The sequence below is a fragment of the Salvelinus namaycush genome, chromosome 40 (assembly GCF_016432855.1).
Source record: "Salvelinus namaycush isolate Seneca chromosome 40, SaNama_1.0, whole genome shotgun sequence".
NCBI lineage: Eukaryota > Metazoa > Chordata > Actinopteri > Salmoniformes > Salmonidae > Salvelinus > Salvelinus namaycush.
In genome coordinates, this window is record NC_052346.1 from 17,803,069 (window position 1) to 17,828,105 (window position 25,037).

General features: G+C 46.0%; 4 protein-coding genes across 6 annotated transcripts in view; 2 read left to right on the forward strand and 2 right to left on the reverse strand.

The window, feature by feature from the left end:
• The first annotated feature begins 239 nt into the window (after positions 1–239).
• ndufs1 (NADH:ubiquinone oxidoreductase core subunit S1) lies at positions 240–8,077 on the forward strand. 2 transcript variants are annotated; one of them, XM_038979761.1, is made up of 17 exons: positions 240–365; positions 932–1,008; positions 1,132–1,223; positions 1,349–1,615; positions 1,697–1,827; positions 2,864–3,049; positions 3,232–3,366; positions 3,504–3,618; positions 5,233–5,378; positions 5,508–5,636; positions 5,923–6,052; positions 6,339–6,499; positions 6,709–6,863; positions 7,045–7,220; positions 7,293–7,427; positions 7,615–7,687; positions 7,835–8,077. In XM_038979761.1, exons 2-17 carry the CDS (start codon positions 936–938, stop codon positions 7,924–7,926), a joined length of 2,196 nt encoding a protein of 731 aa, XP_038835689.1. In that variant the 5' UTR covers positions 240–365; positions 932–935; the 3' UTR covers positions 7,927–8,077. The 2 variants fall into 2 exon arrangements, with proteins under 2 accessions (XP_038835689.1, XP_038835690.1); XM_038979762.1 differs by lacking the exon at positions 240–365 and adding an exon at positions 654–677.
• Positions 8,078–10,890: 2,813 nt separating this feature from the next.
• Positions 10,891–15,830, reverse strand: arl6ip6 (ADP-ribosylation factor-like 6 interacting protein 6). Its single transcript, XM_038980070.1, has 4 exons — positions 15,260–15,830; positions 15,053–15,106; positions 14,726–14,858; positions 10,891–11,853 (listed from the first exon to the last, which is right to left on the reverse strand). Exons 1-4 carry the CDS (start codon positions 15,414–15,416, stop codon positions 11,760–11,762), a joined length of 438 nt encoding a protein of 145 aa, XP_038835998.1. The 5' UTR covers positions 15,417–15,830; the 3' UTR covers positions 10,891–11,759.
• Positions 15,831–15,969: 139 nt separating this feature from the next.
• LOC120033633 (ropporin-1-like) lies at positions 15,970–20,762 on the reverse strand. 2 transcript variants are annotated; one of them, XM_038980069.1, is made up of 6 exons: positions 20,650–20,762; positions 18,464–18,617; positions 18,042–18,159; positions 17,578–17,739; positions 17,266–17,447; positions 15,970–16,768 (listed from the first exon to the last, which is right to left on the reverse strand). In XM_038980069.1, the coding sequence occupies exons 2-6, from the start codon at positions 18,577–18,579 to the stop codon at positions 16,750–16,752; spliced, it is 597 nt and encodes a 198-aa protein (XP_038835997.1). In that variant the 5' UTR covers positions 18,580–18,617; positions 20,650–20,762; the 3' UTR covers positions 15,970–16,749. The 2 variants fall into 2 exon arrangements, with proteins under 2 accessions (XP_038835997.1, XP_038835996.1); XM_038980068.1 differs by having other exon boundaries at positions 15,974–16,772.
• A 2,891-nt stretch (positions 20,763–23,653) lies between these two features.
• Positions 23,654–25,037, forward strand: part of kalrnb (kalirin RhoGEF kinase b) — a 67,735-nt gene continuing 66,351 nt past the window's right edge. The window contains 1 exon segment of the mRNA XM_038979555.1: positions 23,654–23,720. Within this exon segment, the coding sequence (XP_038835483.1) occupies positions 23,654–23,720 (67 nt within the window).

The following is a 25,037-nucleotide window of genomic DNA, read 5'->3' on the forward strand; positions in this document are numbered from 1 at the left end:
ATATATCTATTAAACATCACAGTGGTTATTTAAACAGTAAAAGCACACAAATCACGAACATTTAGGAAAGCATTTCAACCGGAAGTACTAACGTTTTACGGGGTGAAAGGGCACATTATAACTCGAAAACGTTAAATATCTTTATGGTTATAATAGTTTTGAACATATGCATATGTTTTATTATTATGTAAATACATGTAACTGAATTTTAAATTAAGAAGTATGGGCAAAATGAGCTATTTCTTCCTTTAATATATCGTGGTGAATCGTTCATTTTCGTTGTTGTGACGGAGATTCGCAGTAGGATTGCTAGCTAGTGCATACATAAATCGCTGTTCTGGTCAAGAAGGCCAAATAGCGACAAGGTAAGAATAAAATGCCAATACTTCATTCCTATGTGACCATGCCGATTGTATAGTTTACAATCTTTGGATTTAGTAACAGCTTGCCGCTGTAAAATCAGTGCGATGTCCCGTGTCCTTGACTTGTAGTTAGCTAACATTGAACGCTTTAACTTGCTAACCTAGAAAGCATTCAACACCAACTCGAGTGGGGAGAAAACGTCAACAGCCGTACCAGGGCTAACATTAGAGATAGGGGAGACCGTTAGATGTAACTTAACTGCCGTGGACATGGATTCACTCTTATGTTGAGTGTGTGTGACAACTTCTAGCAAGGTGACAATTTCTAGCAAGGGTGTCCGACGATTTTGTAACATCATGAGTTTACAGCTCGTTACGCATTTGCCATTTGCCATAGATCACCGGTAGTGGTGCACATATATGATCATAATTAATCCAACTAATGTCATTTGTTATGACATATGTAACCCGCACAGTGAATTACTCTTAGGTAAGATAGCTAGAAGTATTAGCTATAGCCACAGTAGCCAGTTAGAGATGTTTGACTTCTGCGCTCTCTCTCTTTCTAGCGTCATGTTGCGTTTGCCATCCGTTAGCCGCGCGCTAGCAGGGGCAGCCAAGGGCAGCCTGGCCCCCTCCAACAATGGTAAAGATCGTGTGTGCACCCTCAAGCTACTTGGATACATTCATGTGTTTTGAAGAGAACACTCACAATTTCTCTCTAGGGTTTCTGGTTGCTTTGAAGTGTAATCGGTATCTGTGTTTGCAGTGCGTACCTCAGCGAGAGCTGCCAGTAACATGGTAGAGGTGTTTGTTGATGGGAAACCAGTGGAGGTGCTGCCTGGAACCACCATTCTGCAGGTAACCTTTGAACTTTGACCTCACCTTGACCCCAATCACCCTGTAGTGTTAAACACTAGGCCTGGTGACAAATTGTGGCTGTGTGTTTTATCGTGACTGACTCGTTGTATCTGTGTGTGTTTTAGGTCTGTGAGAAGATGGGGGTGCAGATTCCTCGGTTCTGCTACCACGAGCGCCTGTCCGTGGCTGGGAACTGCAGAATGTGTCTGGTGGAGATTGAGAAAGCCCCAAAGTTGGCGGCCGCGTGCGCCATGCCAGTGATGAAAGGCTGGAACATCCTGACCAACTCAGAGAAGACCCGCAAGGCCAGAGAGGGAGTGATGGAGTTCCTGCTGGCTAACCACCCTCTGGACTGCCCCATCTGTGACCAGGGAGGAGAGTGTGACCTTCAGGTAAACACACACACTCTGGATGTGTAAATGCACACACACACACACTGACTGTTGTGTTTTTGGGTTTGGTTTGTGTCTCAGGACCAGTCCATGCAGTTTGGTTCAGACCGCAGTCGTTTCTCTGAGGACAAGCGGGCTGTGGAGGATAAGAACATTGGACCACTCATCAAAACAATCATGACCCGCTGCATCCAGTGCACACGCTGCATCCGGTGAGTACTATACTCAGTTTGTCCCTCTCAGCCACCGTACTAGTCTTTCTCCTCTTTGTTTGTCCTTCTCAGCCACCGTACTCCTCACTCTCTCTCACTCCCTTAGCTTGTTTAAAAAATATATATACACTACCATTCAAAAGTTTTGGGTCACTTAGAAATGTCCTTGTTTTTGAAAGAAAAGCTTTTTTTTTGGTCCATTAAAATAACAATATTGATACAGTGTAGACATTGTTAATGTTGTAAATGACTGTTGAAGCTGGAAACGGCAGATAAAAAAAATAAAAATGGATTATCTACATAGGCAACCAACACTCCTGTGTTCCAATGGCACGTTGTGTTAGCTAATCCAAGTTAGCTAATCCAAGTTTATCATTTTAAAAGGCTAATTGATCATTAGAAAACCCTTTTTCAATTATGTTAGCACAGCTGAAAACTTGTTCTGATTAAGGATGCAATAAAACTGGCCTTTAGACTAGTTGAGTATCTGGAGCATCAGCATTTGTGGGTTCGATTACAGGCCAATTTCTCGCATGGAATAGCCTTCATTTCTCAGAACAAGAATAGACTGCCGAGTTTCAGAAGAAAGGTCTTTGTTTCTGGCCATTTTGAGCCTGTTATCAAACCCACAAATGCTGATGCTCCAGAAAAAAATCTTATTTACAATGACGGCTTACCCCGGCCAAACCAGGATGGCGCTGGGCCAATTGTGCGCCGCCCTATGGGACTCCCAATCACAGCTGGGTGTGATACAGCCTGGATTTGAACCAGGGACTGTATTGACGCCTCTTGCACTGAGACGCAGTGCCTAAGACCGCTGTGCCACTCGGAAGCCCCAGTATGTCCTTGTCAGCCACTGTATTCCTCTCTCTCTCTGCTCTGAGTGTCCTTCTCAGCCACCGTACTCCTATCTCCACTCTGTATACATTCTAATGCTAGGCCTTTGTGCCCAAATGCCAGTTTTGCCTGTGAGATTGCAGGCCATGGGGTGGTATTGACCAGTTGATTTGATTGTTTTTTTTTCTCCCTATGCCAGTTTTGCCAGTGAGATTGCAGGTGTAGAGGACCTGGGTACCACAGGCAGAGGGAACAACATGCAGGTGGGGACGTACGTGGAGAAGATGTTCATGTCGGAGATGTCAGGAAACGTCATCGACATCTGTCCCGTAGGAGCCCTCACTTCCAAACCATACGCCTTCACCTCACGACCCTGGGAGACCAGGTAATGTGTGTGTGTGTGTGTGTGTGTGTGTGTGTGTGTGTGTGTGTGTGTGTGTGTGTTAATATATCAAGTGTGTGTTTGTAAAAAGGAAGATGGATCTACACTCTAGATCTAGTATATAGACATGATAGAGGTGTAGGCAGTACCATTGTTGTGTGTGTAACCTTGCTGTGTGTTTGCAGGAAGACTGAGTCTATAGATGTGTTGGATGCAGTAGGCAGTAACATCATTGTGAGTACGCGTGGTGGAGAGGTGATGAGGGTTCTGCCCCGCCTGCACGAAGACATCAACGAGGAGTGGATCTCAGACAAGACCAGGTGAGACACAGAACCTGTACCTGTCTATCACCCTGCTAACAGCTGGGACTTCAATCAATATATGTATATAACGTGTGTGTGTTCATACCGTGTGTGTGTGTGTGTGTGTGTGTGTGTGTGTGTGTGTGTGTGTGTAGGTTTGCGTATGACGGTCTGAAGCGCCAGAGGCTGACCCAGCCTATGGTGAAGGACGCGTCAGGACAGCTGGTCCCCACATCCTGGGAAGACGTACTCACACGTGTGGCCGGAGCAGTAAGTCTCTGTGTAGTGTCTGTCACTGATGTGTCTGTCATTCAACAGACATGTTGGACACTGTAGGCAATGACATTGTTTTCTGCCTGTCTGTAGGAAGATCTGAAGTAGTGTCTGTATTAAAAGTTAATTCCAAAAGTATTCAGAAGCCTTGACTTTTTTTCCCCACATTTTTTTACGTTACAGCCTTATTCTAAAGTTGATTAAATCGTTTTTTCCCCCCTCAATCTACACACAATACCCCATAATGACAAAGCAAAAACAGGTTTTTAGAAATGTTTGCAAATGTATTAAACATATCACATTTACATAGGTATTCAGACCCTTTACTCAGTACTTTGTTGAAGCACCTTTGGCAGAAATTACAGCCTTGAGTCTTCTTGGGAATGACGCTACAAGCTTGGCACACTTGTATTTGGGGAGTTTCTCCCATTCTTCACTGCAGATCCTCTCAAGCTTTGTCAGGTTGGATGGGGAGCGTCGCTGCCCAGCTATTTTCAGGTCTCTACAGAGATGTTCGATCGGGTTCAAGTCCAGGCTCTGGCTGGGCCACTCAAGGACATTGAGACTTGTCCCAAAGCCACTCTTGCGTTGTCTTGGCTGTGTGCTTAGGGTCGTTGTCCTGTTGGAAGGTGAACCTTCGCCCCAGTCTGAGGTCCTGAGCGCTCTGGAGCAGGTTTTCATCAAAGATCTCTCTGTACTTTGCTCCGTTCATCTCCATCCAGGCCAAAGAGTTCAATCTTGGTTTAATCAGACCAGAGAATCAGACCTGAGTCCTTTAGGTGCCTTTTGGCAAACTCCAAGCGGGCGGTCATGTGTCTTTTACTGAGAAGTGGCTTCCGTCTGGGTACTCTACCATAAAGGCCTGATTGGTGGAGTGCTGCAGAGATGGTTGTACTTCTGGAAGTTTCTCCCGCTCACAGAGGAACTCTGGAGCTCTGTCAGAGTGACCATCGGGTTCTTGGCCACCTCCCTGACTAAGGCCCTTCTCTCCCGATTGCTTAATTTGGGAGGGCAGCCAGATCTAGGAGGAGTCTTGGTGGTTCTAAACTTCTTCCATTTAATAATGACGAAAGCCACTGTTCTTGGGGACCTTCAATGCTGCAGATTTTTTTTGGTAACCTTCCCCAGATCTGTGCCTCGACACAATCCTGTCTCGGAGCTCTTTGGACAATTCCTTCAACCTCATGGCTTGATTTTTCTCTGACATGCACTGTCAACTGTGGGACCTTATATAGACAGGTGTGTGCCTTTCCAAATCATGTCCAATCAATTGAATTTACCACAGGTGGACTCCAATCAAGTTGTAGAAACATCTCAAGGATGATCAATCGAAGCAGGATGCACCTGAGCTCAACTTTGAGTCTCATTGCAAAAGGTCTGAATACTTATGTAAATAAGGTGTTTCTGTTTTATTTTTTGAAAATAAATTTGATAACATTTCTATAAACCTGTTTTCGCTTTGTCATTATGGGGTATTGTGTGTAGCTTGAGGAAATACATTAATTTAATCCGTTTTAGAATGAGGCTGTAACGTAACAAAATGAAGGGGTCTGAATACTTTCCGAATGCACTGTATGTATGTTTAGGTATCGTGTGTGTGTGTGTGTATAGTTGCAGGGAGCCCAGGGCAGTGACGTGGCAGCCATAGCTGGAGGCATGGTGGATGCAGAGGCTCTGGTGTCTCTGAAGGACCTGCTCAACAGACTGAACAGTGATAACCTCTGTACTGAGGAGGTCTTCCCTGATGCTGGGGCTGGGTGAGTCAGGGTGGGGGTCTTCCCTGATGCTGTATTATGGTAAGTAATAGGTTGTATTATGGTTAGTAATGGTATGTTAGTGAAAGGTTGGCTCATGGTTAGTAAAAGGTTGTATTGTGGTTTGTGTAGCTCTGACCTGCGTTCCAACTACCTGCTGAACTCTCGGATCAGTGGCATTGAGGAAGCTGACCTGCTGCTACTTATAGGAACCAACCCTCGCTACGAGGCCCCACTCTTCAATGCACGCGTCCGCAAGAGGTACACAAACACACACATCTAAACTCACTCAAACACACACACACCTAAACATGGGCTACACACACACACACCAATCCTTGCTGTGAGGTCCCGCTTTCTTCAACAGATGTATCCAAAAGTGCAACCTACACAAACACACACATTAATTGATGTCTGTAGCACACACACACACACACACACACACACACACACACACACACACACACACACACACACACACACACACACACACACACACCAACTTGCAGTAGGAAGCCTCCCTCATCATCTCCCCCTCCCCTCTCAGCTGGTTGCATAATGAGTTGAAGGTGTCTGTGGTGGGGAGCAGTGTGGATCTGAGTTACACTTACGACCACCTGGGAGAGTCCACTCAGGTGCTGCAGGACATCGCTAACGGAACACACCCCTTCTGCCAGGTAACCACGGCCACCACAGACCGGGAAGGGATTGGCAGTCGGCGGGAGCGGGGGTTGTATTGTTGTTGATAGAAATGTTGCAACCAACATTGTTACAGATAGGAATGACATGAATAGACCTGACATGATTGGTCATTCTGCATGACAGAGAAGTCTGTTCTAGAATCTAGTCAATGTATTTCCACCTGCCTTCCATAATGGTGTGTACTACTGGACGTGATCCAGCTCTGTTTGTGGTTAAGCACTGCCCTAACCTTTCCCCGGTCCCTCTCTCTCTCCCCTCCAGGTGCTGGGGCAGGCCAAGCGGCCAGTAGTGGTGGTGGGCAGTGCCTCTCTTCAGAGGGAGGATGGAGGAGCCATCTTGAGCTCTGTGCAAACCATCGCCCAGAATGCCCGGGCCAGCAGCGGAGTGGAGGAGGGATGGAAGGTCCTCAACGTGCTGCACAGGTTAGCATGCTAAAGCTATCTCTGGGCTAACTTCTAGTAGCATTTAGCATCCAGCTATTACTAGCATTTAGTATATAGCTAATATTAGCATTTAGCATCTAGCTTTTACTAGCATTTAGCATACAACTAACAACTTAGTCTATCCCTACTAGCATCCAATCATCTGTGTGTGTCTACTAGCGTCCAATCATCTTTGTGTCTATCTGCAGGGTAGCCAGTCAGGTGGCAGCCCTGGACTTGGGCTACAAGGCGGGGGTGGAGTCTATCCGTAAAGCCCCGCCCAAGGTTCTGTTCCTGCTAGGAGCTGACAGAGAATGCATCACCAAACAGGACCTGCCTAAAGACTGCATGATCATCTACCAGGGTACACACCTATCTATCTATACACACACACACACACACACACACACACACACACACACACACACACACACAGGACAGCATGTTCATTTATCAGGGTAGAACACCCAGTGCCCTTCCCATGACACACACAATTGTCATGCTATATACAGCATATGTATGGTACATGTGTGTATCGTTGCCAGGTCACCATGGAGACGTGGGTGCCACCATGGCTGACGTCATCCTGCCCGGCGCGGCCTACACGGAGAAGAACGGAACATATGTCAACACAGAGGGGAGGAGTCAACAGACACGCGTGGCCGTCACTGCGCCCGGCATGGCCAGGGAGGACTGGAAGATCATCAGAGCCATCTCCGAGGTACACACATACCATATACATTTCTTGAAGACGCTGTCTGTGTGGTTGTATATATAACTGTGTGTATTGCAGCTGGCGGGGCTGACTCTGCCCTATGACTCTGTGGATGAGGTGAGGGGTCGGCTGGCCGAGGTTTCTCCTAACTTGGTCCGCTACGACGACGTTGAGGAAGCCAACTACTTTAAACAGGCCAACCAACTCTCACAGGTAACCCTTAACCTTTTACCCCTAACCTCAAACTCTCACAGGTCAGAAAATAACCTTGAACATTTCACCCCTTAACTGAATTTTCTTTACGATCAACTGTTATGAAATCATAAATGGAGACTGTGGTCTTTGACACTGAAATTGAGAGCATACTCAACCGTCCTTTATTTCTCTCTGTCTCTCTCAGGCTGTGAATCAGACTCTTCTAGCAAATCCTCTCATCTCTCCTCAGCTGACAGCTAAAGACTTCTATATGACAGGTATGTATAATGTATCATAGCACAGCTGTGAATGTGTTTGTCAGACTGATGAGAGGGTGGAATGCACATGGATAACTGGTGGGATCCTTTCGTCACTTGTGTGTGTGTGTGTGTGTCTGTGTGTGTAACATTCTCTCTCTCTCATAGATCCCATTAGCAGAGCGTCTCAGACCATGGCCAAGTGTGTGAAGGCCGTCACAGAGGGAGCTGACGCCGTCGATGAACCATCCATCTGCTGAACTCAGACAGCCAAAACGCACACACAGTGATGGCGCTCTTATTTATGTTGTTTTTTGCTGATTGCTGTAAAGATGTTTGAGGGAAGAGGCTTTGTTAAAGAAAGCTGAAAATGAAACTGTACTCTGACTATGAATAAAATCTTATCCTGTAGCACTCTGTCCTTGTTATTGCCCTCATGAGGTCATCTCCAACACCACTGTTTGTCCTTTGTTCCACTCACATTATAACAGTTTTCTGTCTTTGTACTTTGTGGAGTTGAAGTGTTGTAGCCAACACAGAGTGACGTCAGCAGAGATGTTCTGTTCTAAACCTGTCAGACATCAATTTCATTCAGACTCCTGTCTTGAACTTCCCTAAGATGCATTTCAGGGTGTGGAGAGCTAATGTTCTCCTGTAGTGCCAGATGTGTGGGGAACGGTATCGTAGGTGCCTGCTGTTATGTCCTCTCCCCAGGGGTGATAATAGACGGGGCTGGCGACCGGCGAGAGGAGTCTGTTCACGTGGCGCAGATTGCGATTTGGGTGCTGGGGCTCGCTGTGCTGTTCAGTGTGTTCTGCCTGGGCTATGACCTCATCACAAGGACCGAGAGCGTGGTCACCTTGCTGACCTCCAAAGATGCCATGGTGGAGGTGTACTACAGTGGTGCTGGACCCAACAGAGTGGAGAGAGAAGGAGACAGAGATAAGCCGTGGAGGAGAGAGAAGGAGACAGAGATAAGCTGTGGAGGAGAGAGGAGACAGAGATAAGCTGTGGAGAGAGTAGGAGACAGATAAGCTGTGGAGGAGAGAGAAGGAGACATATAAGCCGTGGAGGAGAGAGAAGGAGACATATAAGCCGTGGAGGAGAGATATAAGCCGTGGAGGAGAGATATAAGCCGTGGAGGAGAGATAAGGAGAGATAAGCCGTGGAGGAGAGAGAAGGAGAGATAAGCCGTGGAGGAGAGAGGAGAGATAAGCCGTGGAGGAGAGAGAAGGAGAGATAAGCCGTGGAGGAGAGAGAAGGAGAGATAAGCCGTGGAGGAGAGAGAAGGAGAGAGAAGCCGTGGAGGAGAGAGAAGGAGAGAGAAGCCGTGGAGGAGAGAGAAGGAGAGAGAAGCCGTGGAGGAGAGAGAAGGAGAGAGAAGCCGTGGAGGAGAGAGAAGGAGAGATAAGCCGTGGAGGAGAGAGAAGGAGAGATAAGCCGTGGAGGAGAGAGAAGGAGAGATAAGCCGTGGAGGAGAGAGAAGGAGAGATAAGCCGTGGAGGAGAGAGAAGGAGACATAAGCCGTGGAGGAGAGAGAAGGAGACATAAGCCGTGGAGGAGAGAGAAGGAGACATAAGCCGTGGAGGAGAGAGAAGGAGACATAAGCCGTGGAGGAGAGAGAAGGAGACATAAGCCGTGGAGGAGAGAGAAGGAGACATAAGCCGTGGAGGAGAGAGTAGGAGACAGAGATAAGCCGTGGAGGAGAGAGTAGGAGACAGAGATAAGCCGTGGAGGAGAGAGTAGGAGACAGAGATAAGCCGTGGAGGAGAGAGGAGACAGAGAGAAGGAGACAGAGATAAGCCGTGGAGGAGAGAGAAGGAGACATAAGCCGTGGAGAGAGAAGGAGACAGAGATAAGCCGTGGAGGAGAGAGAAGGAGACAGAGATAAGCCGTGGAGGAGAGAGAAGGAGACAGAGATAAGCCGTGGAGGAGAGAGGAGACAGAGAGAAGGAGACAGAGATAAGCCGTGGAGGAGAGAGAAGGAGACAGAGATAAGCCGTGGAGGAGAGAAGGAGACAGAGATAAGCCGTGGAGGAGAGAAGGAGACAGAGATAAGCCGTGGAGGAGAGAGTAGGAGACAGAGATAAGCCATGGAGGAGAGAGAAGGAGACAGAGATAAGCCGTGGAGGAGACAGAGATAAGCCGTGGAGGAGAGAGGAGACAGAGAGAGAAGTTGTGGAGGAGAGAGTGGAAGATGGAGAGGGAAGTTGTGGAGGAGAGAGTGGGAGAGGGAAGTTGTGGAAGATGGAGAGGGAAGTTGTGGAGGAGAGAGTGGAAGATGGAGAGGGAAGTTGTGGAGGAGAGAGTGGAAGATGGAGAGAGTGGGAGACGGAGATAGATAAGCTGTGTTGGAGCGAGTGGGAGACAAAGAGATAATTTGTGTAGGACTGCGTGGGAGACAAAGAGAAGCTGTGGAGGAGATAGTAGGAGACAAAGAGATAATTTGTGTAGGACTGCGTGGGAGACAAAGAGAAGCTGTGGAGGAGATAAGAGACAGAGAAGCTGTGGAGGAAAGCATGGAGTGTCTGGATGGGGACTGACTGAGATGCAGAGGTGTGCTAGAACAGCACTGGACCCAAAAGAGTGGGAGAGAGAGTGGAGCATCTTTGGTCATGGACTGACTGAGCCCAAACTGCCTACACCACCAATGTAGATTAAAACTATATTCTGGGATGTATGGACTGTTGCATTTGCACTATAGACTATTTCTGGACAGTACTATATCCATTACACTGTATTACTGTCTGCCTGTACTGTATTGTACTGTTGGTTGTGTTTATTATTAGTGCATGTTAATCCTGCCAGCAACAACAACCCCTCTGGGATGAATAAAGTTAACTGAACTGAATCACAGCACCTTCGTTCATTTCCTACCTTATGTGTGTATCCAGGAGTTGTTCCCTATGTGTGTATCCAGGAGTTGTTCCCTATGTGTGTGTCCAGGAGTTGTTCCCTATGTGTGTGTCCAGGAGTTGTTCCCTATGTGTGTGTCCAGGAGTTGTTCCCTATGTGTGTGTCCAGGAGTTGTTCCCTATGTGTGTGTCCAGGAGTTGTTCCCTATGTGTGTGTCCAGGAGTTGTTGGCGTGTTGTGAGGAGGATAAAGGTGAGATCAAGGAAGGAATGGACATCCTGCTGAGGGCCTGTGTGTGTGTGTGTGGTGTGGTGTGGTGTGGTGTGTGTGAGAGAGACATCGTTTCAGATAGGAGAAAAGATACAGAAGGCAGGTGAGCGCTTCTTTACTGTTCAGTAGTACAGACATCAGTGTGGGAAGGAGAGACAGTGAAAGCGTAATTCAGTGGTTCAGGGAGAATAACAGTCAAATGCACAGATACATTGCATGGAACATACCTCTACAGGTTATATATTAGACTTACAATAAACTATAGATTTATAATGTGTGAGCCTCATTTTATATTTCAAACGTTCTCTTTATAGCACTCATTTGGCACAAAAACCTCTTTAGGCTAGATATATATATATCACAATATACAGTACATTAAAAAAGGTATCCTGACTTTGTAGAAACCTGGGACTCAACACTGCATCAGCCTGGGACTTGGCCAAGAAGAGGACAGCATGGAGAACCAAATGACAAGGAGCTAGTGAGTGAGATGCTGACTTTAGTACTGGACACATTGTCTCATAGTATCACATCATGTTCTACTGCTTCTCTTGAGATGTACACATACACATGGGAAAGATTGTGGGTAAGGTCAGGTAGAACAGGGGGTTGTGGGTAAGGTCAGGTAGAACAGGGGGTTGTGGGTAAGGTCAGGTAGAACAGGAGGTTGTGAGTAAGGTCAGGTAGAACAGGGTGTTGTGGGTAAGGTCAGGTAGAACAGGGTGTTGTGGGTAAGGTCAGGTAGAACAGGGTGTTGTGGGTAAGGTCAGGTAGAACAGGGTGTTGTGGGTAAGGTCAGGTAGAACAGGGGGTTGTGGGTAAGGTCAGGTAGAACAGGGGGTTGTGGGTAAGGTCAGGTAGAACAGGGGGTTGTGGGTAAGGTCAGGTAGAACAGGGGGTGTGGGTAAGGTCAGGTAGAACAGGGTGTTGTGGGTAAGGTCAGGTAGAACAGGGGGTTGTGGGTAAGGTCAGGTAAGGCTCCAGATGATGGTGATCGCCGCTACAATGCCATTTAGGACCGCCACACTGTAGCCCATGTGGAAGGAGTGACCTGTCACCTGCCTGAGACACACACACACACAATTAGACCTCAGGGGTTGCAACACATCGACAGCTTGGGACTGTAAGGTTCTATCTGCAAAAAGATGATTCTGAGATAATTGGCTTTAAAGTTCTGAACCCTCATTGGTTTAAAAGGTGTCAGCAATTTTGAATTGAGGTATTTAGACTACTGTATAGGTAGAGAACATTGAACAGAACAAGCCTGTTTCAATAACTACATGTTGACTAAAATACAGATAGAACATTATAGTCCCAAGCTCTCTATATGGCATCATTTTAATTTTTTTATTTCACCTTTATTTAACCAGGTAGGCTAGTTGAGAACAAGTTCTCATTTGCAACTGCGACCTGGCCAAGATAAAGCAAAGCAGTTCGACACATACAACAACACAGAGTTACACATGGAATAAACAAACATAGTCAATAATACAGTAGAACAAAAGAAAACAAAAAGTATATATACAGTGAGTACAAATTAGGTAAGATAAGGGAGTTAAGGCAATAAATAGGCCATGGTGGCGAAGTAATTACAATATAGCAATTCAACACTGGAATGGTAGATGTGCAGAAGATGAATGTGCAAGTAGAGATACTGGGGTGCAAAGGAGCAAGATAAATAAATACAGTATGGGGATGAGGTAGGTAGATAGATGGGCTGTTTACAGATGGGCTATGTACAGGTGCAGTGATCTGTGAGCTACTCTGACAGCTGGTGCTTAAAGCTAGTGAGGGAGATATGAGTCTCCAGCTTCAGTGATGTTTGCAGTTCGTTCCAGTCAATAGCAGCAGAGAACTGGAAGGAAAGATGACCAAAGGAGGAATTGGCTTTGGGGGTGACCAGTGAGATATACCTGCTGGAGCGCATGCTACGAGTGGGTGCTGCTATGGTGACCAGCGAGCTGAGATAAGGCGGGGCTTTACCGAGCAGAGACTTGTAGATAACCTGTAGCCAGTGGGTTTGGAGACGAGTATGAAGCGAGGGCCAACCAACGAGAGTGTACAGGTCGCAATGGTGGGTAGTGTATGGGGCTTTGGTGACAAAACGTATGGCACTGTGATAGACTGCATCCAGTTTGTTGAGTAGAGTGTTGGAGGCTATTTTATAGATGACATCACCGAAGTCGAGGATCAGTAGGATGGTCAGTTTTACGAGGGTATGTTTGGCAGCATGAGTGAAGGATGCTTTGTTGCGATATAGGAAGCCGATTCTAGATTTAATTTTGGATTGGAGATGCTTAATGTGAGTCTGGAAGGAGAGTTTACAGTCTAACCAGACACCTAGGTATTTGTAGTTGTCCACGTATTCTAAGTCAGAGCCGTCCAGAGTTGCTGGACGGGCGAGCAGGTGCGGGCAGTGATCGGTTGAATAGCATGCATTTAGTTTTACTTGCGTTTAAGAGCAGTTGGAGGCCACGGAAGGAGAGTTGTATGGCATTGAAGCTTGTCTGGAGGTTAGTTAACACAGTGTCCAAAGAGGGGCCAGAAGTATACAGAATGGTGTCGTATGCGTAGAGGTGTATCAGAGAATCACCAGCAGCAAGAGCAACATCATTGATGTATACAGAGAAGAGAGTTGGCCTGAGGATTGAACCCTGTGGCACCCCCATAGAGACTGCCAGAGGTCCGGGCAACAGGCCCTCCAATTTGACACACTGAACTCTATCAGAGAAGTAGTTGGTAAACCAGGCGAGGCAATCATTTGAGAAACCAAGGCTGTCGAGTCTGCCAATAAGAATGTGGTGATTGACAGAGTCGAAAGCCTTGGCCAGGTCGATGAATACGGCTGCACAGTAATGTCTCTTATCAATGGCGGTTATGATGTCGTTTAGGACCTTGAGCGTGGCTGAGGTGCACCCATGACCAGCTCTGAAACCAGATTGCATAGCGGAGAAGGTACGGTGGGATTCGAAATGGTCGGTAATCTGTTTGTTAACTTGGCTTTCGAAGACCTGAGAAAGACAGCGTAGGATAGATATAGGTCTGTAGCAGTTTGGGTCTAGAGTGTCACCCCCTTTGAAGAGGGGGGTGACCGCGGCAGCTTTCCAATCTTTGGGAATCTCAGACGATACGAAAGAGAGGTTGAACAGGCTAGTAATAGGGGTTGAACAATTTCAGCAGATAATTTTAGAAAGAGAGGGTCCAGATTGTCTAGCCCGGCTGATTTGTAAAGGTCCAGATTTTGCAGCTCTTTCAGAACATCAGTTATCTGGATTTGGGTGAAGGAGAAATGGTGGGGGCTTTGGCGGGTTGCTGTGGAGGGTGCCGGGCAGTTGACCGAGGTAGGGGTAGCCAGGTGGAAAGCATGGCCAGCCGTAGAAAAATGCTTATTGAAATTCTCAATTATATTGGATTTATCAGTGGTGACAGTGTTTCCTAGCCTCAGAGCAGTGGGCAGCTGGGAGGAGGTGCTCTTATTCTCCATGGACTTTACAGTGTCCCAGAACGTTTTTGAGTTTGTACTACAGGATTTAAATTTCTGTTTGAAAAAGCTAGCCTTAGCTTTCCTAACTGCCTGTGTATATTTGTTCCTAACTTCCCTGAAAATGGAAGTTCACTTTACACGTGTGTGTGTGTAGAGAGAGACAACAGGGAGAGATGGAACAAGAGGAGTTAGGAAAAGGACAAGAGAATTAGGCTAAGGCCAGTGGAAGAGTTAGGGAATGTAGGTTAGTCAGTGGAGGCTGCTGAGGGGAGAACGGCTCATAATAATGGCTGGAATGGAGTCAGTGGAATGGTATCAACTACATGGAAACCACGTGTTTGATATGCCTGATACCATTCCATTGACTCCATTCCAGCCATTATTATGAGCCGTCCTCACTCATCAGCCTCCACTGAGGTTAGTGTACCAGTGTGTGTGTGCGTGTGTTACCTGAGGTGGCCAGGGGACAGGGGCGTTGGGGGGAACGTGCCGGGCTCAAAAGAGTCGAAGTAGGTGATGGTCCATGTGAAGCTACAGCAGCAGAACCCTGCTAGCACCGACATGACCAGAACACTCCAGAACCCTACAGAGAGGGGGAGGAGAGAGACAGAGGGGAGAGAGAGAGAGAGGGGCCGGAGGGGAGAGCAAGAAGGGGGGGGGAGAGAGAGGTGGGGGCGGAGGGGAGGGAGAGAGGGAGAGAGAGAGGAACATGTTTTGTTAATTTTCTATTCTGGAGGCTTTGTCTGTATGAACTTTTGTGAACAGACCTGTACTTGCCTAGGAGTCTAACCTCTGAGCCATCCTCTCCAATCACTCTCTCATTCTGCATCTCTGAAACACAAACACACAAAAAACAGTAAACAGAAGTGACAAGATGACATATTTACATAACAATTAACAAAAAGCTATATTATTCAGCTACTGTCCAAGAGGGTCTTCATCCGCGACTAGAATTCTGTAACTCTTGTATGACAGACGATGTACCTTTCAAGATGAGGTAAACAAAGGCGCAGAATACCGCAACGACCGACACCACCATCGTACAGCAGAGCATGGAGAAAATCCTTGCGGTCCACAGTCTTCGGTTGTCCCAAAAACTCTGGTCCGGTTTGACCGGACGCTGCCGGTGTTGTATGTCCATCTTGGCAACAGTCAAGTAATACCATTCAAAAACGTTTAACTAGTTGTCAAAGCAAGCACACGCTAGAAATCAACGTAGCGAAGTTAGTAACCTCTCCCAAACTGCCTTCCTTCAATTATAGTGACACGCACGTTGTTAAAATAGAATTATGTATTTTAATAGTATCACTGCCCTATGTAAATAATGTAATGTAAAGTTATTTCAACAAGTCCCCTTTTCGTAACTTTCTAAACTTCTGACAATGCTTTCAAAACATAGCTCCTTCCTTTTCCGTATCCGAAAATTAAACCCGCCCTAAAAACGTAAATCCAACCGAATAGCATTACTTTCCCTGACGCAACCAACAAACATCTTGTCTATTGGTTTGAACACGTCTATCATCTTCTTTTCTCACCAGTGTTCAGTAGGGCACACCGTAGCTAAACGTTTTGCAACAGAAATTGGAACGAGCGCCCCGTATCTATATTTGACCTAGAGTGACGTTCAGTAGAGCACAGTGTAGCTAAACAATGTGCAACATCATTATCAAACAATGTATCACATATTGAAAGAAAGTGTACCAAAACACGCTTCAGCCCAGCTTGAACAAAATGGACTCAGGTCCTCGACAGAGGGACATTCCTTACCCCAAGACACTTCAACGGGTGATTATCCACTAAAATAAAGAGAAAGGAGTATTCTGTATATATCCCATATATTAGGCCAACTATAGATAGTGCAGAGGCGAACATATATCTGTAGCACAACTGTCCAGACCAGATTAAATGACGTGCACCTACCTGGTCAGACATGAAAACGTTTGAGAACACCTGTTGCCTCTTTTATCAACACTAAACCAGTCATCTTAACTCTGTCTACATGTTTTCATTTTTTTTAAATGACGTGCACCTCTGTTCGTTTCCTTGAATCCTCCCATCTCTGCAATAATACAAATCTTATACAATGTATTAAGCTGACAAATACGACACTGACCAATCTCTCCGGGTTTGGCTTTGACTAGAGATAGTTAGAGAACGCAACATTGTGCGTGTCCTATTATAGTGTTGCCTATGCTAAAACAGGCTTTTGGGAACTAGAGTCCTCTATCTATCTCTATGTTTGACTTTTACTATGTGTTTCTGGCCTCTTGTGGCAGCCTCAATCAGTGATGACTTTTCATGATTGACTTTTCACTTAATGTAATACACAAACACTGTCCTCTGATATTGATGGAGGATATAGCAATAACAGAGTTTTTCTTTGGAACCATCTTTATTAGAACAAAGTTCTAAGGGGGAGAGAGGGTGAGTCTATCCCAAACGCACTTTACGACTGTTGACGAAGTCCGACACCTTCACCATTCCATCACGCGCCTTCCTGAGAGACAGACAGGCAGTCAGAGATACACACACATTTTGTGCGAAGTAAATTTTGTTTCTCACACCTGTGTCTCCTGCTACTTGAGAGCTTTTGTTTCACCTTGTAGCTGCTGTGTAGTTGTGTAGCTGTGTAGTTGTGTAGTTGTTTTGTAGCTGTGTAGTTGTTGTGTAGTTGTTGTGTCTCTGTGTAGTTGTTGTGTCTCTGTTTAGTTGTTGTGTAGTTGTGTAGTTGTTTTGTAGCTGTGTAGTTGTGTAGTTGTTTTGTAGCTGTGTAGTTGTGTAGTTGTTTTGTAGCTGTGTAGTTGTGTAGTTGTTTTGTAGCTGTGTAGTTGTGTAGTTGTTTTGTAGCTGTGTAGTTGTGTAGTTGTTGTGTAGCTGTGTAGTTGTGTAGTTGTTTTGTAGCTGTGTAGTTTTTTTGTTGCTGTGTTGTGTCGTTGTATAGCTGTGTAGTTGTGTTGTTTTTCATGTAGTTGTATAACTGTTCAACTCACGCCTGAGCCTCCAAGTAGGTAATGGTTCGGTCTATCTGGGCCTGGGACACCTCTTTGTCCACCGCAGCCAGGTAGGAGTAAAGGAAGCGGAAGGTCTCGAAGGTGACGCAGGCGTCTGGGGGCTTACATGACCTGTCTGAGTTCAGGATGTACAGCGCGTGGGTCATGGCGTTCTTGATCGTCTGCCAGAGAGAAGTCAGAGGTCACCAAGATAACAGGGGCCCAAAGGTCATTTGATAATGTCTGTATGTTATTCAGTGTGTGTGTGTCTGTGTGCAACGTGCATGCATGAGTGCACAATATCATATGTACCCCTCCCAGATAGCTGCAGCCCAGGGCGAAGAATTTTATCCAGTCGAGTTGGTCTCCGAAGCAGCCCACTGTCATGATGTGTCTGAGAAGGTCGTCAGCCAATCCTAACGACCGCCACAGCTTGCTCACCTCCTCCTTACTGACTGTGCCATTCTTATGTAGCTGGGAAGGGGAAGGGGAAGGGGGGGGGGGGGGGGGGGGGGGGGGACAGAGAGAGAGAGAAAGAGAGAGAGAGAGAGAGGAAGAGAGAGTTCATGTTTGTGTGTGTGTGTGTGTGTGTGTGTGTGTGTGTGTGTGTGTGTGTGTGTGTGTGTGTGTGTGTGTGTGTGTGTGTGTGTGTGTGTGTGTGTGTGTGTGTGTGTGTGTGTGTGTGTGTGTGTGTGTGTGTGTGTGTGTGTGTGTGCACGCGTGAGTCATGCATGTGTGTGTCTAGCTGTGGTGTGTTTGTGTGTGTGGCCCCGTACCTTTTCGTGCATTGTGGTGAGTACCTCAGGTGTGAGGTCCATGGTGTTGGGGGTTATCACTTTGTCTGGTGTCCTGTTCACAGGTAACGTCTTCCCCTGGACCAGAGCACTGAAGTACCTGTAGCAGACATGCATACCAGCACAATACTGGGTTTAATACAGCAGAGCAGGAATCCTGGTCTTGGAGGACTGTAATGAATGTATACAGGCATATATTCCACACAGTTCAGCTACAACTGACCTTAGATCAGTGGGCTTCGTCCCCTATGGGCCCTGGTCAAACGTAGTGCACTATGTAATGAATAGGGTTCCATTTGGGAAGCAGACGAGGTCAAGGGCCAACTTTCATCCTTCTCCTCTCAGATGCTACAATACTAAACTGATCTTGGATCAGTGGCTAGGCGTAACTTCATGCTACTCACAGTGTGGCCCATTCCAGCAGGTCTTCAGGTTGTGTCCGGATGGCGTCCTTGGTGAACTGCTTCAGAATGCCAGGGAGCTCTGGAGGGATGACCACCTGTTTACCTGTGTGAGACATTCTAAACCCAGAATGGGAACCAGCGACAACAAAAACACCTGTATGGTGAAAAGAAAATTGTATATTAATGTCATTCTTGCAATATCTGCCTGACTCTAAAATAAAAATGTTGAAGGCCCAATGCAGTCATTTTTAAGTCAATATCAAATAAATGATTGTTAACAATGAAGTACCGTACTGTAATAGATTTATATTAACATCAGCCGAAAGGTTTTTATTTATTTTTACTATTTTATATATGTGGAATAATAGTGAAAACATCAAAACTATGAAATAACACATATGGAATCATATAGTAACCAAAAAAGTGTTAAACAAATCAAAATATATTTTATATTTCAGATTCTTCAAATAGCCACCCTTTGCCTTGACAGCTTTGCACATTCTTGGCATTCTCTCAACCAGCCAGTTTCACCTGGAATGCTTTTCCAACAGTCTTGAAGGAGTTCACACATATGCTGAGCACTTGTTGGCTGCTTTTCCTTCACTCAGCGGTCCGACTTATCCCAAACCATCTCAATTTGGTTGAGGTCGGGGGATTGTGGAGGTCAGGTCATCTGATGCAGCACTCCATCACTCTCCTTGGTAAAATAGCCCTTACACAGCCTGGAGGTGTGTTGGGTCATTGTCCTGTTGAAAAACAAATGATAGTCTCACTAAGCCCAAACCAGATGGGATGACGTATCGCTGCAGAATGCTGTGGTAGCTATGCTGGTTAAGTGTGCCTTGAATTCTAAATAAATCACAGTGTCACCAGCAAAGCACCCCCACACCATCACACCTCCTCCATGCTTTACGGTGGGAAATACACATGCGGAGATCATCCGTTCACCCACACCGCGCCTCACAAAGATACGGCGGTTGGAACCAAAAATCCCCAATTTGGACACCAGACCAAAGGACACATTTCCACCAGTCTAATGTCCATTGCTCGTGTTTCTTGGCCCAAGCAAGTCTCTTCTTCTTATTGGTGTCCTTTACTAGTGGTTTCTTTGCAGCACTCTTCACTCTGTGAAGCATTTATTTGGGCTGCAATTTCTGAGGCTGGTAACTCTAACAAACTTATCCACTGCAGCAGAGGTAACTCTGGGTCTTCCATTGCTGTGGCGGTCCTCATGAAAGCCAATTTCATCATAGCGCTTGATGGTTTTTGCGACTGCACTTGAAGAAACTTTCAAAGTTCTTGAAATGTTCTGTATTGACTGACCTTCATGTCTTAAAGAATGATGGACTATCATTTCTCTTTGCTTATTTGAACTGTTCTTGCCATAATATGGACTTGGTCTTTTACCAAATAGGGCTATCTTCTGTATACCAACCCTACCTTGTCACAACACAACTGGTTGGCTCAAATGCATTAAGAAGGAAAGAAATTCCACAAATGAACTTTAAGAAGGCACACCTGTTAATTGAAATGCATTCCAGGTGACGACCTCATGAAGCTGGTTGAGAGAATGCCAAGAGTGTGCAAAGCTGTCATCAGGGAAAAGGGTGTCTATTTGAAGAATCTCAAATATAAAATATATTTTGATTTGTTTAATACTTTTTTGGTTACTACATGATTCCATATGTGTTATTTCGTAGTTGTGATGTCTTCACTATTATTCTACAATGTAGAAAATATTAAAAATAAAGAGATAATTTTTTTTTAAACTTGAATGACTAGGTGTTCTAAAACTTTTGACTGGTAGTTTAGTTTTTACCCAAAAACTATTTTCTAAGCAAGAATTTAGCTAGGAATGTCTGAGTGGGGAGGAACACTGAATAGTGAGGTTTGGAACTTCCGCATGGTGATGTCAACATGGAAAGCCGAAACTCCCGCCTATGCAAACGACCTGATAAGAAGGTCCTATGTAAATTGTATATTCAATAAGCAACTATCAGGAAATAACACTGATACAAAAAATCTCACTTTTACAGTGTTAGTTTCATCAGCTGTTGTACAATATTATATAAAATACAGGAAAACTGAATTTGGACTGCACTGGACCTTTTAAATGGCAGGCCTATAGCCTACTAATAACTGTCGATTAATTTATAAAAACCAAGTAAATCAATTAAATAAATAACCTGTAAAAGACGGTGCAGTTCTCTGCGCGTGATCAGACGACGTAAACGCTGTGAGAGCGGGAAGGACAGTAGACGGTGATGCGCCGGTTATTTTGTATCAGTTTGTGATTCCCGCGTAACAGACGACAATTGTGACGTCACATTGTGTGCGTCCCGGATGTGTGTGAAATGAAAAATAACAAATATCCGCACGGGGGCGACATTTCCTTATGTTTTATCATTTGCAGCTCTCGACAGACATTTATGGGACATTTTCACGGTAGAATAGTAGTTGATCTATACGACAAGATAGTTTACCTTGAGTCATTCTACCTATAATCGAATAGTAGGGCTATATAACTTTCCTAAGATAAATGAGTTAACTAAAAGTGATATCTGATATGCCAACATTCCCTTTAACCTTTTATCTTTTATATTTGACAGACATGAATCATCATAATGTACATCCATATTATAAAGCAGTGATAGATTTAATTAAAAAGGCAAAATGTAGAAGGGAAGGGAGGGATAGATGGGGCACGTGTGTGTGCGCCTGCTTGCTTGCATTTGTGTGTGAGTCACGGGAGGTTGGTGGCACCTTAAATGGGGAGGACGGGCTTGTGGTAATGGCTGGAGCTGAATCAGTGGCGATTTTAGCACGTAAATCTTGGTGGGGCAAAATCCCCAAACCAATTTTAGATGCATACCAGCAAAGCCACTACACAACACAACACTAAACAATATATTAATTGCACAATAACGGTGACAAACGGTGCCCACAAACTGTTAGGGCCTACATAAAGCTATCCCGACACGGAGCTTTCTTTTCAGCACCATGGAGTGAATCCTTACCACCGCTACACTTGGCTATCAGCGGAGCCTTGTCTGGCATCGAAATAGTTCATTCAGCCTCATTTACTGCCTTTAAAAAAAAACATAGCTGATATGGCTGACTTGTTTAAACAAATCTTGTTTCTTCTGACAATTGAGATGTAAAAACTATGGCATAAGGGAACGACAAACGGATAAGAAGCAATCCGTAATTTCGATTAAGACATTAATGAGCGTGCTAGGACGGACGTAGTCAATATAACTATTTGTTCAACACTTTTGAAATGTACAGCGCCAGAATTCAGAACATAAGCCGTTCTTACAGTATTCTCCCTGTACACCAAGTCAGATTTTGTCATCAAAATTTTACGCGGCCCTTGCAGAGCAAGGGGAACAACTACTTCAAGGTCTCAGAGCGAGTGACGTCACCGATTGAAACGCTATTAGTGCGCACCACCGCTAACTAGCTAGCCATTTCACATCGGTTACACTCACCCCCCTTTCGACCTCCTCCTTTTCCGCAGCAACCAGTGATCCGGGTCAACAGCATCAATGTACCTGGGCTCGAACCAGGGACCCTCTGCAAACATCAACAACTGACACCCACGAAGCATCGTTACCCATCGCGCCACAAAAGCCACTGCCCTTGCAGAGCAAGGGGAACAACTACTTCAAGGTCTCAGAGCGAGTGACGTCACCGATTGAAACGATATTAGCGAGCACCACCGCTAACTAGCTAGCCATTTCACATCGGTTACAGCAGCACCCAAGGGGCTTGAATTTTCGAGCTCTCCCCATAGATTTTGCAGTGATGTAGTGTCCCCATGAGTGAACGCAACTACAGAACATTACCAACCCCTACACTCCATATTTTCGTTGGCTGCCCCTCCCACCACCACAGAAAGCACTGAGCTAGACTGAAACCTGCATTTTGAGCTGCTTTACTCAAGAAAGCAAAAAAGAGACCATGTTTGTATGCGGCTCTATAAAGTCAATGATTTTTTCCCTTCTTTTAGCTAAACAGGTGGGGCTCTTCCCCACCTGCCCTGAAGGACCGGTTGCCACTGGGTGGTATGTTATCAAATACATCAAACACATGGTTTCCATGTGTTTGATGCCATTCCATTAGCTCCATTCCAGCCATTATTATAAGCCCCCCCCACCCCCCAGCAGCGTCCAATAGTGTGTGTGTATGTGTGTGTGTGTGTGTGTGTGTGCGTGCGTGCGTGGAGATGAGAGGGAGGTTTGGTCTGTTGTTGGGAGGCGATAACAGTAGGTTACACAACCACAGCGAGCGACACATTGATGCTGCGGGTGTCACGGTTAATTGAGTGATGTCACCGGGAACGGTGTTTTTTTCTAGATAGGCGGTTACTGCTTTTATAAATAAGAGGAGGCGGGCTGGTGATGCAATAAGCAAAGGGTAGCTCCTCTAGGCTATGCGATCAGCATCAAATACAGCCTATATAGGCAGCTTGACCCCATTAAGATAGCCTCCTCTTCTCTAATCTGGGAAGAACAAAGCAAACCATGATGTTGCCAACGTCCTTGGTGTGTGAAGACTGGTGGATGAATGACGGCATAGATCGAGCGCATTGATTTTATAGTGCCTGCCAGGGAATAAGGGAAAGTCCCTCCTACAGTCAGGGCACAGCGATGATGTTCTTCTTGAATCACTTCAGGCAACGTATGTAGTCTATACTACGGGCCTGCCTCGCCTCCGGTTGCACGCGCCGTGCATGGACAGGCTCGGGACTGTCGGTGCTCATGCAGTCAGCTGAGCCCGAGCCATCTACACCGTGTGCGTTTCGGTATAACGCTATTGTTAGATTGGTCGGTAGGTCGGTTGTAGTTGGCTAGTAGTGGAGCATGCTGCACGAGCTTTCCATCTCGGTATTCGGTAGGCCTACTAGTCAACTGCTGAACAAAAGCGCGCAAGGCGATACGGTGGGATATGATGTGATGTGATGCCGCGCAGGATCACGGTGACAGTAGCGGAGAAACGGGAATGCGCGCGACTACGGACGGGAATCGCTGCTAGGATACAGAAGAGAACATGGGGACGGGGCCGCGCGATGACTGACTGACTTTCTCCCGGTAACGACCATCTCTGCATACCGAGGGGTTCAAAAAAGGAAAGAAAAAAAGAACCGACCAGCCTCTCGTTGAAGGCGTGGAGGATCTATCGGAGAGGATGAATCCCGGGGACCCTGCCCAAACCGGACCCGGTGAAGCCGGTCAGGACGGGTTGGCTAAAGCAGGTGGGCAGGCTGGGTGTTAACGGCATCCCGTGCCGAGATCGATAATGGGTGAAAAGGCTAAACCGGAGGGATTGGTCACAGCTGCCTGGCCCCCGGTATGGGTGGATGTAGCCCATCGTTACCGTGCAGGAATGTGCTTGTCCGTTACCGTGAGAAATAGCATTGGCAGAGCTGTATATTCAGCCCATTATAGAATTAGACTATTTCACTGCAGCGTGCATGGTCAGGGAGGACGAAGCATATACGTTGAGTTTTTGGTCAGTTTGTGTGATTGAGGATCCATCATGATCACTTGCTTTGGCGATGAAAACATGTTTCCCATGCCAATAAAGCCTATTTAATTGAATTGAGAGAGAGAGAGAAAGCGAGAGAGAGAGAGAGTACAGTAGCAGCCTAGCCTATATATGTTCTATGTAGCTTGCAGCATTTGATCCGCGGTGTTATAAAACGATATCAATACAGACACACCCACATAATCTATGTGAACGTTTATTTGATCCTATTCTGTCTCGCTTTGATCTTTATACAATCCACAAACGGCCGAGCACGGGCCCGAGGCTTTTCGCCGTGATGTTAAATCGTCAGCACGTCCATTCATTCTCTCTGTGTGTGTAGTAAGCATGTACAGCTGCTATAGGCCACTGTATAGGAGCAAACATGTTACCGCAGCTGTGTGTGCAGTAAGACACTAGCTACCATTACACACACACACACACACACACACACACACACACACACACACACACACACACACACACACACACACACACACACACACACACACATGATGATTATGCATGACTATAAGACATGAAATAAGGTGTGTGTTTGTGTGTGTGCCCTCCAGTGAGCATGGATGGTAGAGGTCCCAACTGGTCCACAGGACAGCATCTAGTCTAAACAGGGGTCCTCTCCTAGTTTCCTCTCCTTTATCTACCCTGATCTGAAGACACTGGACAGCACACTGTGGTGGATGCCTCATCCCCTTGATTGGTCAAAAGGAGAGGACTACAGCCTAGTGAGGAATATAAGGGCTATGTCTCAATACTCTTAAATAGTTTCCTCTTCATGCCTCTTTTCATCCATGATATCTTTTCCTTCATCAGCACTGACCTGAAAAACACAGGATGGGTGAAAGCAACATTGCAGATCCTTAGAGGGAATTTTTCTCACACCCTTCAGGTTGTTTCACGTCAGATGGAGGAAAAGAGATATTGAGAGGAAAAGGACTTAAGACTATTGAGATGCATCCCAGGAGGCTGTCTCATCCCAAGGGCTGGTAAGACATGGAGAGAAGGGAGGGAGAGGTTGTCACAG

Coding starts and splice junctions, on each gene's coding strand:
- ndufs1 (XM_038979761.1), top strand. CDS start 936: ATGTTGCGTTTGCCATCCGTTAGCCGCGCGCTAGCAGGGGCAGCCAAG. Junction 3,367..3,503: donor TGGATCTCAGACAAGACCAG/GTGAGACACAGA, acceptor GTGTGTGTGTAG/GTTTGCGTATGACGGTCTGA. Junction 7,428..7,614: donor AGGCCAACCAACTCTCACAG/GTAACCCTTAAC, acceptor TGTCTCTCTCAG/GCTGTGAATCAGACTCTTCT.
- arl6ip6 (XM_038980070.1), bottom strand. CDS start 15,416: ATGGACATACAACACCGGCAGCGTCCGGTCAAACCGGACCAGAGTTTT. Junction 15,107..15,259: donor TGTTTACCTCATCTTGAAAG/GTACATCGTCTG, acceptor TTTGTGTTTCAG/AGATGCAGAATGAGAGAGTG. Junction 11,854..14,725: donor CTGTCCCCTGGCCACCTCAG/GTAACACACGCA, acceptor TGTGTGTCTCAG/GCAGGTGACAGGTCACTCCT.
- LOC120033633 (XM_038980068.1), bottom strand. CDS start 18,579: ATGTCTCACACAGGTAAACAGGTGGTCATCCCTCCAGAGCTCCCTGGC. Junction 18,160..18,463: donor CTGCTGGAATGGGCCACACT/GTGAGTAGCATG, acceptor TGTCTGCTACAG/GTACTTCAGTGCTCTGGTCC. Junction 17,448..17,577: donor GCTGCAGCTATCTGGGAGGG/GTACATATGATA, acceptor TCTCTCTGGCAG/ACGATCAAGAACGCCATGAC.